The 20,270-nt window shown below is 45.5% G+C and overlaps 1 protein-coding gene across 2 annotated transcripts in view; it reads right to left on the bottom strand.

The window, feature by feature from the left end:
• The window catches only part of msh3 (mutS homolog 3), a 285,979-nt gene that overhangs the window by 190,422 nt on the left and 75,287 nt on the right, over positions 1 to 20,270 (bottom strand). For both annotated transcript variants that reach the window (XM_033018740.1, XM_033018741.1), the window contains exons 14-15: positions 15,949 to 16,136; positions 10,529 to 10,697 (exon numbers count right to left, since the gene is read on the bottom strand). In XM_033018740.1, the coding sequence (XP_032874631.1) occupies positions 10,529 to 10,697; positions 15,949 to 16,136 (357 nt within the window). The remainder of the gene's footprint in view (positions 1 to 10,528; positions 10,698 to 15,948; positions 16,137 to 20,270) is intronic.

Below are 20,270 nucleotides of genomic sequence, written 5' to 3'. Positions count from 1 at the left end.
GGCAGCTTGACTCTTGAATCACTGATCACTATGCCAACTGGGAAATAGATATTTGCAACTTAAAAAGTAAAATCTAGCCTCAGTAACGGCAACGACAAAGCTACTGTATTTTCATATAAATTCACCAAAAGATTTCAGGGCAGGAAATCTACCACACTAGTTTCATTCAGTGGAATTCATTGTCACAGATGGCTGTGGCTGGTGATTAGTACGGGTGTCAGGGGTTGTGGGGCAAAGGCAGGAGAATGGGGTTGAGAGGGAAAGATAAATCAGCCATGATTCAGATTCAGATTCAACTTTAATTGTCATTGTCAGTGTACAGTACAGAGACAACGAAATGCAGATTGAATGGCAGAGTAGTCTTGATGGGCCAAATGGCCTAATTCTGCTCCTATCATTTAAGAATTTATGAACCACAAGTCATTGGGTATTCTTAAGGCGGAGATTGACAGATTTTTGATTACTAAGTGTGTCATTTAAGATGTCATTTCCCGATCCGTGCCTCACTCCGGGAAAAGGCAGAAGGCTGGGCACAGTGGCACAGCGGTAGGGGTGCTGCCTTACAGCGCCAGAGACCCGGGTTCGATCCTGACTACGGGTGCTGTCTGTACGGAGTTTGTACATTCTCCCCGAGACCGCGTGGGTTTTCTCTGAGATCTAAGGTTTCCTCCCACACTCCAAAATCGTACAGATTTGTAGGCGAATTGGCTTGGAATAAATGTAAATTGTCCCTTGTGGGTGTAGGATGGTGCGAATGAGCGGGGATCGCTGGTCGGTTCGGACTCGGTGGGCCGAAGAGCAAGTTTCAACGCTGTATCTCTCAACTAAAAAAAACAAAATGGCCTAATTCTGCCCCTATAACTTATGAACATACAATTATAAACCCACCAACATTGTTTGACTCTTGGCAGGGCATCACATCATGGGCAATTAGAGAAGGGCAAAAATGTTGAAAATTCCTGCAACATACATACCCCATGAACAAATAAATAAAACAAATCACATTTGGGAAAAGTCATAATGAAATTATGAAAACCTGCCATATATAGTACAAAATACTCCATGCTGAATTCCCTCTCTGATTCCCATAGAAACATAGAAAATATGTGCAGGAGGAGGCCATTTGGTCCGAGCCAGCACCGCCATTCATTGTGTTCATGGCTGATCGTCCCCCATCAATAACCCGTGCCTGCCTTCTCCCCATATCTTTTGGTTCCACTAGTCCCTAGAGCTCTATCTAACTCTCTCTTAAATCCATCCAGTGACTTGGCCTCCACTGCCCTCTGTGGCAGGGAATTCCATAAATTCACAACTCTGGGTGAAAAGGTTTTTCCTCACCCCAGTCTTAAATGACCTCCCCTTTATTCTAAGACTGTGGCCCCTGGTTCTGGACTCGCCCAACATTGGAAACATTTTTCCTGCATCTAGCTTGTCCAGTCCTTTTATAATTTAACTTAAACTGTAAATTCGGTTTAATTTGTAGAATTACTGGTTGAACACAGATTTTCCGGCAACTGATGGTACACCCCACCACCTTATAATCCGGGTAAAACCCCGAGAGCTCAGTTGACATTCCCTAAGCGGCCAGCGATGGCAGTAGAGAGAGCGATGGGAGAATGAGCAACAGGGATCCCATCTGCCCGCGTTAGTCCCATATCCTTCAAAACGTTGTGAAAGTATTTTGAAAGTAACTGACATTTACACACTCAAAACAAAACGAACAATTAGGTCATATCAATGCCAAAAGCAAGATGCAACTTTTGGATTAACTGGAATCAGAAGATGGAAAGTCAAACGTCATTGAAGATAACAAGCTTTTCAGCCAACTCAAACTTCACCTCCAATACTCTCTTATCTAAATCATCTGTATTCTAAACAAGCACAATATGATTACATTTGCTAACTTAATAGAATTTATGCATTTTGTGCATTCATTTCAGAACTAGATGGTCAACTTAATTGGAGATACCATCGCAATGTTTAAACAAACATTTGGACAGGTACATGGATAGAATAGGTTTAGAAGGATATGGGCCAAACGTAGGCAAGAGGGATGAGTGCTGATGGGGCATGTTAGTCAAGTTAGTTATTACAGGCAAGTTGGGCCGAAGGGCCTGTTCCCACGCTGTACGACTCATCTATCTATCTATCTATCTATCTATCTATCTATCTATCTATCTATCTATCTATCTATCTATCTATCTATAAAACTCTCGTGCCATCCGTCCGGCTGCCGTCCGTCCGGCTGCCTTTCTGCCTTTTGATTCGTTGACTTTCTGCCTTTTGATTTGTTGACGGCTGCTCCTTCCTATCAGCTTCCAACACACTTCGAAACAGCTTCCAACACACTTCGAAACAAACTTGCAAGACAGGAACACTCTGAACCTTTCACTGCTGCAGCAGGCAGGGGAGGTGCAATTGGATTGTTTTTTAATCCACTTCTGAGGGAGGCAGGGGAGTGGTGGAATCTTACATTTGGGAACGGCTTCAGTTCCATTGGAGGAGACGAGTGCATGGTGGAATATTGGGTTGGGGGATCTACATTTGGGAACGGCTTCAGTTCCATTGGAGGAGACGAGTGCATGGTGGAATATTGGGTTGGGGGATCACACCATTGGGGGAGCAGACCCAACGGGTCTGCGCTTGGTCTAGTTATTCTATAAAACTCTCGCCCCATCCGTCCGACATCCGTTCGTCCGGCTGCCTGTCTGCCTTTTGATTCGTTGACTTTCTGCCTTTTGATTTGTTGACGGCTGCTCCTTCCTATCAGCTTCCAACACACTTCGAAACAGCTTCCAACACACTTCGAAACAAACTTGCAAGACAGGAACACTCTGAACCTTTCACTGCTGCAGCAGGCAGGGGAGGTGCAATTTGATTTTTTTTTTAATCCACTGCTGAGGGAGGCAGGGGAGTGCTGGAATCTTACATTTGGGGATGGCTTCAGTTCCATTGGACGAATATTGGGTTGGGGGATCACACCATTGGGGGACCAGACCCAACGGGTCTGCACTTGGTCTAGTATACTATTAAAACTCTCGTGCCATCCGACCGGCTGCCGTCCGGCTCCCTTTCTGCCTTTTGATTCGTCCCCAATACTCGCAGATGTCCAATCCAAATGGCCGATGCTCGCAGATGTCCAATCGGAATGGCCGATGCTCGCAGCTGTCCAATCGGAATGGTGCCGGCTGCATTTCTTCCTTTGATTCATTGCCACGCCTAATCCAGACGCACAATCGCCGAGATCTTTTCCATTTCGGTAGAGATTTCGCATTTCTTTCTAAGTATCCGCTCTTCATTACATTTCGTCGTGTTTAAGTACACGTTTTTAATCAAATCCTTCTCCCCCCCCCCCCCCCCCCCCCCACCCCCCAATATTTCAAAAATAAACTGGCTTCTCACCCATACCCATAGAAGCAGCCATTTCGGTAGACATTTCACTTTTCATTCCAACTATCCACTCCTCATTAGATTTCGTTATGTTTATACCACATTTTTCATTAAAACCTTCTCTCCCCCCCCCCCCCCCCCCCCCCCCCACTCACTCATTTTGTCGCCTCCTGCTGGCCAGCGACCATAACGGCTGCTGGCGCCCGCATCTCGCCTCAAAGACGCCATTTAAAACCAGCCGCACTGCTCATTCCTGAGCCGCTTGAGTTGGAGGGCCACGTCTCCCGTGGGGGCTACGGGTAGGGAACGGCTGCGTTGGGGGAGGAGACCCAACGGGTCTGCCCTTGGTCTAGTTTATATTTAAAATTAACAAACAGACCTCTCAACGTTGCTTAAAGAAACAGAGTGAGGACAAACACAACATCACATAATAATTCTTGTCTAGTCTTCTCGAAGTCAACGAGAATTGACAAACATTTCATCTCTCAAGTTGTTCAGAACAAATATGGTACTCTGCAGTGTTATCTGCAAAGTACAGGATCAAACATTTCCAGTCATAAATGCCAAGATACAGTAACTCCTTTCCCATCGGGACTTGCACATTAATCATTGCAACCTCCTCCCAACAAAAGGAGGACTTCTGTGCACTGATTATCTCAATGAATAGCACGAGGAGACATGAACCTCTCATGGCAGAACATCCTGACATTTATCTGTATCCATTACCGTCATGTTATGAAGTTACTGAAACAAAACAAAGTATTTTGTATCATAATCTAGAAGTCTCGCTGACCTTTAATGCTGGGATTCAATCCATGTCAGTTGCCAAGTGTCTCAGAGAAGTAAAGAACTAAGCAAAAATAGTAAGATTAAACGAGAACTTACCAGTTTGAAGTTTGATCTGTATTTTATGAAGAGTTACGATGAGGGATTACGTGAAGAACCCGCTCAGTGCGCAGGCGCGGCATACTTCCAAGCAGCGGTGTGGAATCACAGATAGACACAGTTATTTTGAAGTAAACATAGTAAAGATAAGGAGACATCAATTTATTAGTTTGATCCATATAATGAGGGTGGGAGCGGAGGGCACGTAATCCCTCATCGTAACTCCTCATAAAATACAGATCAAACTTCAAACTGGTAAGTTCTCGTTTAATCTTACTATTTTACTTCGGAGTCACGTGAGTGACTACGTGAAGATTTCAAAGCTCTGTGATTTCAAACCGTGTAACAGTTTCATTTCACTCACTGCCGAAGTTCTTGAGGGAGGAAGTGTGTTACCGTAATCAACCAATGAATCTGTTTGTAGAAAAACACAATGGTATTTTTTAACAATAACAACAAAGAATTAAGTTGCTCCCCTGGGCTTAAATTAAATATTTGCAGTTCGTAAATCTTTACTGCAAATAAACCAGGTTTTGCCAACGGCTTATTATAAAATTTCTGAACGGTCTTTTCCCTTCCCACCATCCTGCTGTAGCCAGGATGTGGTCTATAGGCATGTCCATTCTTTAGCCGTCGACATGGATGCTGCCCTGGTGGAATAAAATTTGTACATGTTAGTGTTTATCCCAGCAGTTTCTAGCACCTGCTTGAGCCATCTCGCAATGGTTTGGCTCGTACCCCACCATAAGGTCTTTGTGACTGACCCACAAGGCTTTTCATCTCCCTCGAATATTCTGGTTGTGTCTATGTAGGATAGTAGGTGGGTCATGGCACATAACCGTGGTTCTGGTGGGTAAGCCACGACTGAATTAGGTGTTCCTGGTCTGCTCTGTTTGACCTGTCGCTGGATAACGACAGATCTGGTCTGGAGCTGTGATCATGTTGTCCAGTCGCAATAGGTGTAGTGACTGGACCCTCTGAGCGGATACAAGTGCCATCAACATGAGCGTCTTTAGTGTAGCTTGCTCGAGGCCGGGGGATCTGGCTGGTGGCCATTCCCTGAGATATGTCAGGACCACACTGATATCCCAAATATGGGTATACCTGGGCTTAGGGCTTGATATTGTAAATGCCCTTCATCAGTTTTACCACCAGTGGATGGGATCCCATCGCCTGTTGTCCTGGCGCTGGTTTGAGATAAGCAGAAAGAGCACTCTGCGCTGTGTTGATGGCACTGTAGCTGATCCCTACATCGTGGTGTAGATGGCCAGGAACTCCAGTATGTTGGTGGCTGTAGCTGTTGCGTATGTTGTCCATGTTTCCTGGCAGTACTTCTCCCTTTTTTGATGCTGGTTAAGTACTGCCTCTTGGTGGATGTTCGAAGGGATGCCGACATGGTGGTGATGGTTTGTTTGGACAATCCCAGTTCCAGGTAAGGTCTGTTCAAACTTGCAACCCAGGCGTTTAATTTTCTCATGGCATGGGTGTTTAGCTTACCTGGTAGGTAAGTAGCTGATAGCCAAATATGTCTTTCGACATACCATTGCCAAATCATGTTGACCAATTTGTCGCATGATAATGATTTTATGCCACCCATATGATTAATATAAGCCATCACCGTAGTATTTATCAATTTGTAACCGAACATGCAAGTGCTGCATATTAGATACATATGCTTTTAAACCATAAAAGGCGCCCAACATCTCTAGATAGTTAATGCCCAGTGTAAGTAGTAATGATGACTCTAGTTTAGTCCATCTACCACTTGTGCTGGATATGGAGTTAGTCGCTCCCCAGCCTTGAGCACTGGCATCTGTTTGAATAACTAAAGTAGGGTTAGTGATAAAGATAGGGCTGAGACTATGCCAAACGTTTTCTGCCCACCACTGTAGCTCTGATATTGCTTCAGTAGGTAAGTTCATGACACGATCATAGTGACCTGTATGTCGTTTAATTGCCCGTACCTTTGCTCTCTGTAAATTTTTTGATAGTGCAAAGGTCCGAATTGTGTAGCCGGAAATGCTGCTACCATTTCCCCAATTACTCTTGCTACTTGTCGAATAGTTGGTCGCTCGTTGACCATTAATTTGTTGCATGATTGTGCTAATTCAACCATTTTTGCCTTTGGCAAGGTAAGTCATATGGACTGAGTTAATTGTGAAGCCCAGGTAGTCCATGATAGTGGATGGCTTCAACTTAGATTTATCTGGATGTAGGACGAACCCCAGAGTTTCGAGGAGCTGTTTTGTAGCTGATACTGCTGCCACAGCCAATTCCATCGTTTTCCCTACTATCAGAATATCCTCCAGATATGCCATGACAATATGTTTTTGTTTTCTTAGTATTGCCATGGCTGGGTTCAATATTTTGGTGAATAATCTTGGGCTGAAGTTCGCCCATAGGGCAATACTTTGTACCATCCAGATAAATTTTAGGTATCTGCGATGATCCTTGTATATGGGTACTAGATAGTAAGCATCTTTAAGATAAATGCTTGCCATGAAGTGTCCTTTGGAATTCAGTTGTTTGGCAGTAACATATGTCTCCATTTTGAAATGTATATACTTAACAAATTTGTTTAGTGATGTTAAGTCAATGACAGACACCATCTTTTTTGGTTTTAGTGAATATATTCGATACAAATTCCAAAGGTTCATGTTTGGTCTTTTCGATGACCCCCTTTGTGATAAGTCTCACCAGTTCAGCTTGTCCCTCACGTTTCTCTTTGACGGAGGGAGAAATACCCTTTGGGGCCATTGTTGAACTGGCGGCGTTTTTTCTGACATGAATTGTATTTTATATCCTGTAATGTTGTTGAGTATATACTTGTCACTCGTGACCATACCCCATGCTTCTTTAAACAAGTGTAATCTCCCCCCTGTTAATAAAGCACCCTTATTCTCTATATGCTGGTAGGGACCAGACCCACCTACCTCCATGGTTATTGGTGATTCTGTTTCTTCATTTTCCTGAAGATTTTGTTCTGACGTGCTGGCGATGTTGGGGGAGGCGCATTTTCCAGAGGGTCCGCAGCGGGCCCTGATCTAAAAGATCTTTGGGGATAATGTGCGGACCCCAAGCGTTCACCAGTCCCATATTGCGGACGTCGACTGGTGGATGCCGTGGGGTGCTGCCGCTTGGGTATCGGAGGTCTTGGTTTGCTCGTCCCGGGGCCTGCCCTCATTAGGCCGAAGGTTTTTGATGCTTCCTGCATCTCCTTCAGTTTTTTATTGAAATCTTTCCCAAATAGCAGCGCGTCCGTCTCCGCAGCTGGGGCTTTACACAAGCCAGCAAATTTGGGATTGAGGGCAGGTCTTATGTTTCCCTCCGGAGATTGTTGATCTCAAATTGTGTGGTACACATTAATGCCAGCACATCCTGCTGGCAGGTATCCATCTCCGTGGTCTCCACGGAACGAGCAAAGGCTGTGATGGCCGACGTCAGGAGCCTTAGGATCCGCTGTAGCTTGAGTTCTTGGGTCCGGATGTGTGACCCACATGCCCCCAGATTTGGCTGTTGACACTATTTACTTTGAGGGCCTCACCGTTTTCTGGTGCTGTGTTGTTTCAGCACCTCAGCGAGCACCTTTTCCAGTAATGGTTGATGCTGGCCACCATTCTTGGTTCCAGCGGTGCTCCAGCCCGTGGGGTTGCTACAAGCGGTCCATCACACCCAACAGCTCTTCATGTTCCTGCACCCCTGGCATACTCCCGAATTCGTCCGCCTGCCCGTTCCAGACCAGCCCAGCCCTGGTCACCAATGCTAGCCTCCAGTAATGAGGGAGCAGAGGGCAGTGCATGAAGCACTGTGGAGGGGGTGCCTGACCTCCCTCCGCGAGAGCGCTCTTTCTGCGCATCTCGCTGGAGCTGCTCCAATTGCTGTTGGATGCGGCTCAGGCGGCTGTCTCTCCTCAATTTAGGTGGAGACATGTCCCCGTCCGACGAATCGGGCGCCACCGGCCGGATGCCTGTTCGGATGGCTAGACATCCAGCCCGCAGTTCAGGCACTAGCGGGACTGGGCTCGGCGCCGTGATGGGGATAGCGGAGCGCCCGGTAATTGTTCCTACCGCCTGTTGCTGCCTCCCCTGCAATGGAACGCTCCTCCGCTGGAGTCGAGCGGGGGACAGGTTCTTCTGGAGCTTTTGTGCCTTGTAGATGCGAGAGCGCCCCTCAAGCAGCGCGTCTCGCAGGCACCTGCTCCGTGAGCCGCTCCAGCGGCTCAGGCGGCTCTCTCTCCCCCCGTGCGGGTGGAGAGACGTCCCGTCCGACATCGGGAACACCTGCCGGATGCCTCTCGAGTGGCTATGCGTCCAGCCCGCTGCTTAAGGTACTAGCGGGTGGCCTCGGCACGGTGTCGGGGAATTACGGAACACCGGGTAACGCTCCTACCGCCTGTTGCTGCCCCCCTCCCCAACGGGAAAACGGGGGACAGTTTTGTTCCAGAGCCTTTTTCTCTGCCTGTAAAAAACACAAGCAGAAAAAGGCTCACCTGTAAAAGAAAACCCGACCTCAGGGTACTCACCTGACGGTCCGGTTCATCCTGTAACGGGAGAGCCTAACTCCCGTGGCAGCCGCTGTTGCATTGCTGGCGTAATGCCGCGCCTGCGCACTGAGCGGGTTCTTCACGTAGTCACTCACGTGACTCCGAAGTAAAATTAAGGAGAACAGTCAGAGTCTTTAGTCAGAGGGTGGTGAATCTGTGGAATTCTTTGCTGCAGAAGGCTGTGGAGGCCAAGTCAGTGGATATTTTTAAGGCAGAGATAGATAGAATCTTGGCTAGTACGGGTGTCATAGGTTGTGGGGAAAAGGCAAGAGAATAGGGTTCGGAGGGAGAGATAGATCAGCCATCATTGAATGGTGGAGTAGACCTCATGGGTCGAATGGCCTAATTCTACTTTTCCTTATGACCTTATGATCTTAGAACAACTGGCGGAAGCCAGAGGGCCAGCCAGCATCTTAGCTTAGTTTACTTTAGAGATACAGCACAATAACAGGCCCTGTGGCCCACCGATTCCACACAAACCAGCAATCTCCATACACTAGCACCACCCTACACGCTAGAGACAATTTACAACTTTCACCAAAGCTAATTAACCTACAAACCTGTAAGCCTTTGCAGTGTGGGAGGAAACTGGAGCATCTGGAGATAACCCACGTGGTCACAGGGAGGACATACAAACTCCGTACAGACAGCACCCATAGTCAGGATCGATCTCGGGTCTCTGGCACCCTAAGGCAGCAACTCTACTGCTGCACCCCTAATCTGTGACGGAAAATAGACATCTAGATGAAGGGCCTTGATCTGATTTTGAATTTATTTTTTGCAAGTGATGCAGAAAAGGAGCAGGGAGGTTCTACTGCAGTTGTACAGGGTATTGGTGAGACCACACCTGGAGTATTGTGTACAGTTTTGGTCTCCAAATCTGACGAAAGACATTCTTGCCTTAGAGTGAGTACAGAGATTGTTCACCAGACTGATTCCTGGGATGTCAGGACTTTCATATGAAGAAAGACTGGATAGACTCGGCTTGTACTCGCTAGAATTTAGAAGATTGAGGGGGGATCTTATAGAAACTTACAAAATTCTTAGGGGGTTGGACAGGCTAGATGCAGGAAGATTGTTCCCGATGTTGGGGAAGTCCAGGACAAGCCGTCACAGTTAAAGGATAAAGGGGAAATCCTTTAGGACCGAGATGAGAAAAACATTTTTCACGCAGTGGTGTGTCTCTGGAACTCTCTGCCACAGAATGTATTTGAGGCCAGTTCATTGGCTATATTTAAGAGGGAGTTTGTGGCCCTTGTGGCTAAATGGATCAGGGGGTATGGAGAGAAAGCAGGTACTGGATACCGAGTTGGATGATCAGCCATGATCATATTGAAGGGCCGAATGGCCTACTCCTGCACCTATTTTCTATGTTTAACAAAAAAAGAAACAGACCGCCAGCTCCAACTTACTATAAACATGGACATTTACTTGTTATTTGTAACAGGATACTTGTAACTTTGTCTGCGCACTATAGGTGGTGACTCTTTGCATAACTTAAATATCACTGTGACTTATCTCATGACTGTAAAGTAAGTAAGGAAGGAAGTATCTGTCATAAATTGCTCTTAGGTAGAAAGTTGTACATTAATTTTTCAGTTCAGCAAAATTTGAATGTATGATGCCTCAACAGAGGAGATAAAGTGGACCTCTGTGAATTCCTTTTGTAAGAATCAGGATAACCTTATTCTTTCATCAACATTGATTTACCTCTTGTCCCGAAACTGTAATGTAATCGAAAGATGGTTTGTTCAGAATTCGACGAATATCCCTGCGATGCTGTTGCAGCCGGGAAAACACGTCCTGGATCTCCTGTTTTCGTTGCTGAATCACAGGGAAGTCAGTGAGGTCTCTGAAGAGCTGCGTCTTATCACCGGACCTGCAAAGATTTCAGATTCTAGTTTTACTTGACAGATACAGCGTGGAAATGAGCCCTTCAGCCCGCCAAGTCCCCGCCAACCGTCGATCACCTGTTCACACCAGTTATCGCACTTTCGCATCCACTCCCTGCAAATTGGGGAACAAATACAAATTTGGGAACAGCTCCATCCAAGACCGTAAGAAATTACTATGAATTGTGGACGCAGCCCGGACCATCACACAAACCAACCTCCCTCCCAATGATACCTCACGTTGCCTCGGCAGTGACACAAGCACAATCAAGGACGAGTCTCACCCCGGTCACTTCCTCTTCTCCCCTCTCCCATCAGGCAAAAGATACAGAGGTGTGAAAACGCACACCTCCAGGTTCAGGGACAGTTTCTTCCCAGCTGTTATCAGGCAGCTGAATCATCCTATCGCCAACTAGAGAATGGCCAATCGACATCATTGGAGACCCTTGGACTATCTTTAATCGAACTTCACCTTGCACTAAACATTACCCCCTCTATCATGCATCAGTACACTAGGAATGGCTCGATTGTAATCGTGTATTTGACTGGTAGCACGTAACAAAAGCTTTTCACTGTACCTCGATACTCGTCACCATAAAATACATTAAGTTAGGGACAATTTACAGAGGCCGATTAACCTAAAAACCTCCACATCTTTGGGATAGATAGGACCGTAAAACACTGAGAAAACACAGTCAGAGGGAATGTGCAACCTCCACACCAAGGTATGAATCCAACTCAAATCTTGGGCACAGTGAGGCAAGAGCTCTACGGGTTACACCATTGTGCTGCATTCTCTTGTTTTTAGAGCAGCCGCTACGAAAAAACTGAAACAAAACTCGCTACATGTTTTAATAAATTAACAATACAGCATAACCTCACTGCTAAAAGTGTCATTTCAAATTTTCATTGTTTTACTTTTATTATCCATTTTTAACACGATATGCATTACACTGAACATCCTCTGTTAGCTTAAGTTATTGAAGGCCAAATGCCAAGAGGTTTTTATTGTCATATGTCCTGGATGGGACAATGAAATTCATAGTAAAAGGATTTGAGTATAGGAGCAGGGAGGTTCTACTGCAGTTGTACAGGGTCTTGGTGAGACCACACCTGGAGTATTGCTTATAGTTTTGGTCTCCTAATCTGAGGAAAGACATTCTTGTCATAGAGGGAGTACAGAGAAGGTTCACCAGACTGATTCCTGGGATGTCAGGACTTTCATATGAAGAAAGACTGGATAGACTCGGCTTGTACTCGCTAGAATTTAGAAGATTGAGGGGGGATCTTATAGAAACTTACAAAAGTCTTAAGGGGTTGGACAGGCTAGATGCAGGAAGATTGTTCCCGATGTTGGGGAAGTCCAGAACAAGGGGTCACAGTTTAAGGATAAAGGGGGAATCGTTTAGGACTGAGATGAGAAGACATTTTTCACACAGAGAGTGGTGAATCTGTGGAATTCTCTGCCCCAGAATGTAGTTGAGGCCAGTTCATTGGCTATATTTAAGAGGGGGTTAGATGTGGCCCTTTTGGCTAAAGGGATCAGGGGGTATGGAGAGAAGGCAGGTACAGGATACTGTGTTGGATGATCAGCCATGATCATATTGAATGGCGGTGCCGGCTCGAAGGGCCGAATGGCCTCTACTCCTGCACCTATTGTCTATGTTTCTATGTTTACTTGCTGCAGCACAACAGAATATGTAAACATAGTACATAACAGGGGAGAGAAAAAAAAGTTCAACAAATAACAAATATAGTGCAATAATAATAATAGTCTTTTGCAGTTCAGAGCTCAGAGCTTATTCGTCGTTGTGTTTAATAGCCTGATGGCTGCAGGGAAGAAGCTGTTCCTGAACCTGGATGTTACAGTTTTCAGGCTTCTGTACCTTCTTCCTGATGGCAATGGTGAAATGAGTGTGTGGCCAGGATGGTGTGGGTCCATGATGATTTTGGCTGCCTTTTTGAGGCAGCAACTACGATAGCAACAGTGAGATTAACACCTTTGGCTATTATTTTGAAAAATGAGCCAGAGGTATTTTGGAAAACCCATCAAGAGATTGTGCAGATGGATTGGGGAGGGGAAGGAAAAACAAAATAGTAAATTTCCATCCTACATCCAAAAGGGCAGACGCAATAATAGTTGCCCATCTAAAAGAAATAGAACTGTTAAGTGGAAAAAAGTCCTTTCCATTTTTTTGCTGGCATTGAAACCATTAAATGAACGCATTAATTTATATGTGTAAAGCGTATTCTGGCTAAAATGCATTGATCGGACAGTTGAAAGAATAGATCTTCTCTCCACAGAAGATACATGACCTGGCAAGTGTTTTCAGCATTTTCTGTTTTTATTCCATTTATTATATCATCTCCAGTAATTCCTTTTGTATTGTTGTATTTAATTTATAGTTAGAAACTCGCAGTGTTTCAGTTGCAGGGTAAACTAATGCCCCTGTCCCACTTAGGAAACCTGAACGGAAACCTCTGGAGACTTTGTGTCCCACCTATGGGATGAGTGGGTTGAACTCTCTATCGAGGGCGAACAAGGAGCTGTGGAATGGAATGTATATGATTGTGAAACTAAGGTGAAGATATGATGAGAGCTTTAAATGAGGGTTGCAATTAATTTGCTGAACCCGGACTGGTATAAAATGAAATGAATGAAATAATTTAATTGCCACACAACCAAGGTCGGTGGTATTTGGGTTGCCAGCAGCGGTACAATAATAAAGAACACAACCACAATAAAAATGTTGCACAAACATCCACCACAGCATTCATCACTGTGGTGGAAGGCATAGAGCTTGGCCAGTCCTCCTCCATTTCCCCCCGTGGTCGGGACCACCACCCTCCACAGCCGTTGCTGCGGGCGTCCAGATGGTAAGGGACAAAGTCAAAGTCAAGGTGAGTCCAGGATCGGCTCTTCCCAACCAGAGACCGCGGCTTCAGGCTGGTGTAGGCCGCAGGCCGGCGGTCAAAGTTTTAAAGTACCTGCCGTGCCGCAGCCGGAAGCACCGTAGTTTGCAGGGCCGGCGGTCGAAGCTCCCCTCCAGGGGTGATGTTAAGTCCATACCGCACCCGCGGTAGAAGACAGCCGCAACCCGGCGGTGGAAGCTTCTTCTTCCCCCGGGTCCCCAACGTGAGATCCCGGGCTGTAGACGCCGCACCAGCTGGAGTTCTGCAGACCGCGGCTTCAGGCTGCCGGCTGCCGCGGGCCAGCGTAACGGAGCGCTCCCCTCCAGCGAGGTCTCACCCGCTCCGCGCCGAGAGTCCACGCTGCGCCCGCCGCTGAAGCCCCGGGCGCGTCTCCGGGAAAGTCGGCGCCGATCCATGCTGTTAGGCCACGGGGGAGGCGACCTGAAAAAGTCGCCTCTCCATGGAAGAGGCGGCCGAAACGGTTTCCCCCTTACCCCCCCCCCCACACCACCCCCCACACATAACACACAAAGAAACATTAAAAACAGACTTTTAAACATACTAAAAAAAAGTTGAAAAAAGACGGACACGCTGCCGACAGGCTGCTGCCAGTGCAGCGCCCCCTACCAGGAAACAAGCAGCAATTGGTTCTTTTCAGTCGATGCTTGCACCCATCAGTTTCTGCAAATGACCGCCTTTCCATTGTCTGTGCTTTTTCCTGGTATGAACATTTCCAATCTGCTCCAGCACTGCCAGATTCTAGTACTCATGCTGAAAACACTTTTGTGTTAAGCAATGTGCTTCACTCACAATCCAAGGCGGAAAAAAAAACCACACAGGACAGAAAAAAACAGATGGTGGCAGCCCAGTGGTCGAAATGCGCCTTACAAAGACCCCGGTTCGATCTTGACCACGGGTACTGTTTGTACGGTGTTTGCACGCTCGCTCTGTGACAGTGTTGATTTTCTCCGGGTGCTCCCATTTCTTCCCACATTCCAAATAGGTGCAAGGTTTCATGGCGTGGGGGGGACTGCGGTGAAGAGCAATGGGGACCCGGCCTGGGTGGACCACTGTGAGGGACAGTGGGAGAACAAAGGGAGGACCCAGTGTGGGGGGGGGGGGGCACTCTAATTTAGAATCCTCTGCCCAGGGGATAAGTCTACATTTGTTTGTTCCGGTAAAGGCGCTGTGCACACAGCAGCCAGACAACATTCGCTTGTCTTTTCTTCTGTTTCCATTTCTAATTTAATTTAAATTTGAGTTTTTGTGTACCTTGTTTTGCGTTATGACGGTTGGCAGACCAATTTCCCTCCAGGGATGAATAAAGTTCTATTGTATCATATCCTATCGTAGGTTTGTAGGTTAATTTCTCCCCGTAAATTGCCCCGAGTGTGTAGGATGAATAACAGGGATAACATAGATCATCAGACTCATTGGTCTAAAGCAGGGGTTCCCAACCTTTTTTGTCCCGTTTACCCCTGGCAACTTTAATAGCACATAACAATGTTATTTCACTTATTTATGAACAACTAATGATGAGCAGATACCTGTATACCAGAACCAAACACAGTCAGTCAATGAGAAAAAATATGTACAAATCCAGAATCAACAAATTTACCCCCTGGGTAGGCAACATTTACCCCCTGGGGGGCAAATTTACCCCTGGTTGGGAACCCTTGGTCTAAAGGGCCTGCTTCCACATTATATCTCTAAATTAGACTAAATACATGAAGTTGGGCCAAAAGTAGGCAGTTTGTCCAGCATTCAACAAGATCAGGGCCAATATTCCACCTCATACACCCTGTCCACATCCTTCTATCCCCAGATTGCTTTGAATATCAACACTTTCCAATCACACAATATTTACAAGGTTAATTTTTCTCTTGATGGACAATATTATATTTTGTACATAAGGTTTTCCACATTGTTCATAAGGTTGTGATGGCCAAGCTAATAGATATATTTAAGGCAGAGATAGATAGATAGATAGATTCTTGATTAGGATGGGTGACAGGGGTTATGGGGAGAAGGCAGGAGAATGGGGTTAGGAGGGAGTGATAGATCAGCCATGATCGAATGGCGGAGTAAACTTGATGGGCCGAATTGCCTAATTCTGCTCCTATCACTTATGACCTTATGATGCAATCATGGCTGATTATCTTTTCCTCTCAACCCCATTCTCCTGCCTTCTCCGCCATAACCCCGGACACCCGTACTAATCAATGTTGTTCATGTTGTTGCCCACTCATTCACCTGGCTAATTCGGCATCAAAATGGCAAGTAGTAAATTCTAAAAATGTGCCTTTTTTTCCTGGCTATACGTACTTGGCTGCATTTTCATCCAGAATCTTCAAGTAGTGATGCACAGGGTTCAGCAGCTGTGGCAGCTCCGACAGAACGTTACGCAGAAGAGACGAGCTTAACTCAGACGCAGCAGCCGGAAGCAAAGCCTGGAAACCCACCTCCAGGTTGGACAAAGTACGGAGCAGCTGGTAGAACTCCCACGTGGAGCACTGAAATATCAACATGCATTGGTTAGTGACTTGGACAAACTTGAGAGTAGTTGCAGTCAAAACAATTTGTTGGAGAGCCTCAGCAAATCAGGTAGCATGTGTGGATAGAAAACCAGTTAGTAATTAATTTCAGGTTAATCTGGAAAATGTTAACCAGATTACCAACTGTTAACCAGAAACTAGAAACACTCCCCTCTGTACAACTGATACTCAATCTGCCCACCATCTCCTGCGTTTTACCTTGAGATTGGTGGCATCTGTGGCTTCTTATGTTTTATTTGCTGGGTCTGATGGCATGTCACAGTATTGTCCTCATTCAAAAGGAAAAATACCCCAGATATAAAATGTGTTTAAGAAAGAACTGCAGATGCTGGAAAAATCGAAGGTAGACAAAAATGCTGGAGGAACTCAGCGGGTGAGGCAGCATCTATGGAGAGAAGGAATAGGCGACGTTTCGGGTCGAGACCCTTCTTCAGACTGATGTCATGGGGGGGGGTAGGGAGGGCGGGGAAAAAAGAAGTGACGGAGACAGTAGGCTTGTGGGAGAGCTGGGAAGGGGGAGGGGAAGGAGGGAGAAAGCAAGGACTATCTAAAATTAGAGAAGTCAATGTTCATACTGCTGGGGTGAAAATTACCTAAGCAAAATATGAGTTGCTGTTCCTCCAATTTGCGCTGGGCCTCACTCTGCAATGGAGGTGGCCCAGCCCTCCTCCATTTTTTTTAATTATGAGCGAAATTGGCTTAGTACAAGTATAAATTGTCCCTAGTGTGTGTAGGATAGTGTTAGTGTACAGGGGTCGCTGTGGACTCAGTGGGCCGAAGTGCCTGTTTCCGTGCTGTATCAATAAACTAAACTAAAAGAGTATCTCAGTTGGTTGAGACGATTTTAATTTGAAATTCTCTATACCCGAGGACCAAGAATCCTCAGTCACTCACTATATTTAAGACTACACGGGACGACAGATGGCACAATGGGCTAAGTGTTCGGCTGGCGACCGGAAGGTAGCCGGTTCGAATCCCGCTTGGAGTGCATACTGTCGTTGTGTCCTTGGGCAAGACACTTCACCCACCTTTGCCTGTGTGACGAAGTGTGAGTGATTGGTGGTGGTCGGAGGGGCCGTAGGCGCAGAATGGCAGCCACGCTTCCGTCAGTCTGCCCCAGGGCAGCTGTGGCTACAGAAGTAGCTTACCACCACCGAGTGTGACTGAGGAGTGAATGAATAATGCGATGTAAAGCGCCTTGAGTATTAGAAAGGCGCTATATAAATCCCATCCATTATTATTATTATTACACAACAGGAATCAAGGCACTTGGGAATAAGAATTCCAAGTAAAGTTGAAGTAGAAGAACCATCATGAATTATGGAACAAAAGAGAAATATCAATGGATGCTTGGCTTCCTCTATTCTGATCGGTTCTTAGGCTTAACTAAACTTAAAACAAAACCTATCGATTTGAAGACGGTCAGATACCAGCTGAACCGTGATAGACGTGGGGATTTACACAGTTCCCTCAGCAAACTGCAGGCATTATCTGAATAATTTACAAGGATTGCTCCCTTTCACTCTTTCATCTTCTTCATCGGTTTCTTCTGCTGGCAATTTAATGCACAAGTCGATGAATGTTGCCCAAGCCCTAACATTCATCGACACTTTACATGCCCCAACACAGAAGCTCTTGGCATGATATATAATCTGTGGAAGGGGAGCACAGTTGCACCCAATCTCTCCTCAGCAAAGGAAGACAAAGTGAAGAGTCAAGAGTGTTTTATTGTCATGTGTCCCAAAACAATGAAATTCTTACTTGCAGCAGCACAACAGATATATAAACACAGTACTCAGTAAACACTATAATAAGCATCAATAATAGTGCAAACACAAAAACAATGCCGCCAAGTCTATATAGTTTGGAGCTTATTTGGAGGTTGCAGTGTTTAATAGCTGGATGGTTGGAGGGTGGAAGCTGTTCCTGCACCCAGATGTTACAGTTTTCAGGTTCCTACATCTTCTTCCCAATGGTAGAGAAACGAGTGTGCGGCCAGGATGGTTCGGGTCTCTGGTGATACTGGCTGCCTTTTTGAGATAGCGACTCCTGTAGATCCCCTCAATGGTGGGAAGGTCAGTACACATGATGGACTGCGCAGTGTTCTGGAGTAACCCTGTGGGTCAGGCAGCATCTCGGGAGACTTTTTGGATCTGGACCCTTCTTCAGACTGACGTTCTCCTGGCTCAGAGTCTTTTGTAAACCAGCATCTGCAATTACTTGTTTCTATATTTTTCCTCAACTAATATCCTTGTATGAAAAACTTTTGTAAAAGAGTCTAAAAGTGGAATGCCTAGCATTTTTCCACTTGCTGACCAATTTACACAGAGACCCCTTTTAATGCCTCGACTTCCTGTAGATAATTGGCGAGAAAACAGACAACCTTTGGTTGCTGTTAAATGTTTCTCAACATCCAAAAGGTAACAGGAAAATACCATCAATTCACAAATTATATTTGCAATACTCGATGAAGCTGTACTGTCCTCGTGAAAAATAGTATTATCTGCAGCTCAAGTTAAAACATTGTGGAAAATGAAAGACAAGGGCACTCGATGGCCCCTACACCCAGGTTATTGAGACTGGGACTATCGCAACGTTTAAGTTAAAGTAGACAGGTACATGATGAGGACAGGTTTTGAGGGATATGGGCCAAACACAACGCAAGTGTTGCTGGGACATGTTGGCCAGTGTGGGCAATTTGGGCCAAAGGGCCTGTTTCCACGCTGAATGACTCTGATTTTCAATCTTTCGATGAATGGGCATTTTATCACCAGTTTATTTTACATTGGTTTACAGACTGGATTATAAACTGATCAAGATAGAAAAAAAAAATGCTGTGCATAATTTTACTTTTACACAATGCATGGACCATTTCATCTTTTATTAACTTTGATGAATTTTGTATGAACAAAGACGGTTCCTAGTTTCATCTATTCCTGATTTTAGATGCACCCCTTACATGCGAATAAAGAACAAAAGATTTTGCTCCATGAAAGTAAAATTTAGTGGATTAATCATCATGCTGAAAATGACAAAATCATCTTCTTTAGCGATTTCATTATTTTGATCACTGATATTTGCAATGAACAAATTTCACTGAAGAAAGTCACACAGTGTTGAAACAGGCCCTTCGGCCCAACTTGCCCACACCGGCCAACATGTTCCCAGCTACAGCAACAACCCCTATGTAACCCAATTGTAATTCATTTCTTATGTGCTTCAGGGAGAACATTCATTCGTGGCTAAGCAGCAAAAAAGGAGTGAAGTCTGTAGCAGTCACATTAAATGTGATTCCTAAATAATTTCAAATCACGTTTAATCATAAAACAAAATCATGCAAAATCAGATTTTCAACATAGAAACATAGAAAATAGGTGCAGGAGTAGGCCATTCGGCCCTTCGAGCCTGCACCATCATTCAATATGATCATGGCAGATCATCCAATTCAGTATCCTGTACCTGCTTTCTCTCCATACCCCCTGATCCCTTTAGCCACAAGGGCCACATCTAACTCCCTCTTAAATATAGCCAATGAACTGGCCTCAACTACCTTCTGTGGCAGAGAATTCCAGAGAATCACCACTCTCTGTATGAAAAATGTTTTTCTCATCTCAGTCCTAAAAGGTTTCCCCTTTATCCTTAAACTGTGACCTCTTGTTCTGGACTTCCCCAACATCGGGAACAATATTCCTGCATCCGGCCTGTCCAACCCCATAAAAATTTTGTACGTTTCTATAAGATCCCCCCTCAATCTTCTAAATTCTAGCGAGTACAAGCCGAGTCTATCCAGTCTTTCTTCATATGAAAGTCCTGACATCCCAGGAATCAGTCTGGTGAACCTTCTCTGTACTCCCTCTATGGTAAGAATGTCCTTCCTCAGATTAGGAGACCAAAACTGTACGCAATACTCCAGGTGTGGTCTCACCAAGGCCCTGTACAACTGCAGTAGAACCTCCCTGCTCCTATACTTAAATCCTTTTGCTATGAATGCTAACATACCATTCGCTTTCTTCACTGCCTGCTGCACCTGCATGCCTACCCAACCTAACCCAATTTCCAGTAAAAGCACCAATTCCCCCCCACAAAATGTAA

This window comes from Amblyraja radiata, chromosome 3 (genome assembly GCF_010909765.2).
Source record: "Amblyraja radiata isolate CabotCenter1 chromosome 3, sAmbRad1.1.pri, whole genome shotgun sequence".
In the NCBI taxonomy this organism is placed as follows: domain Eukaryota; kingdom Metazoa; phylum Chordata; class Chondrichthyes; order Rajiformes; family Rajidae; genus Amblyraja; species Amblyraja radiata.
Note: the sequence above shows the minus strand (reverse complement) of the source record. Positions and strands in the feature narration are given on the sequence as shown.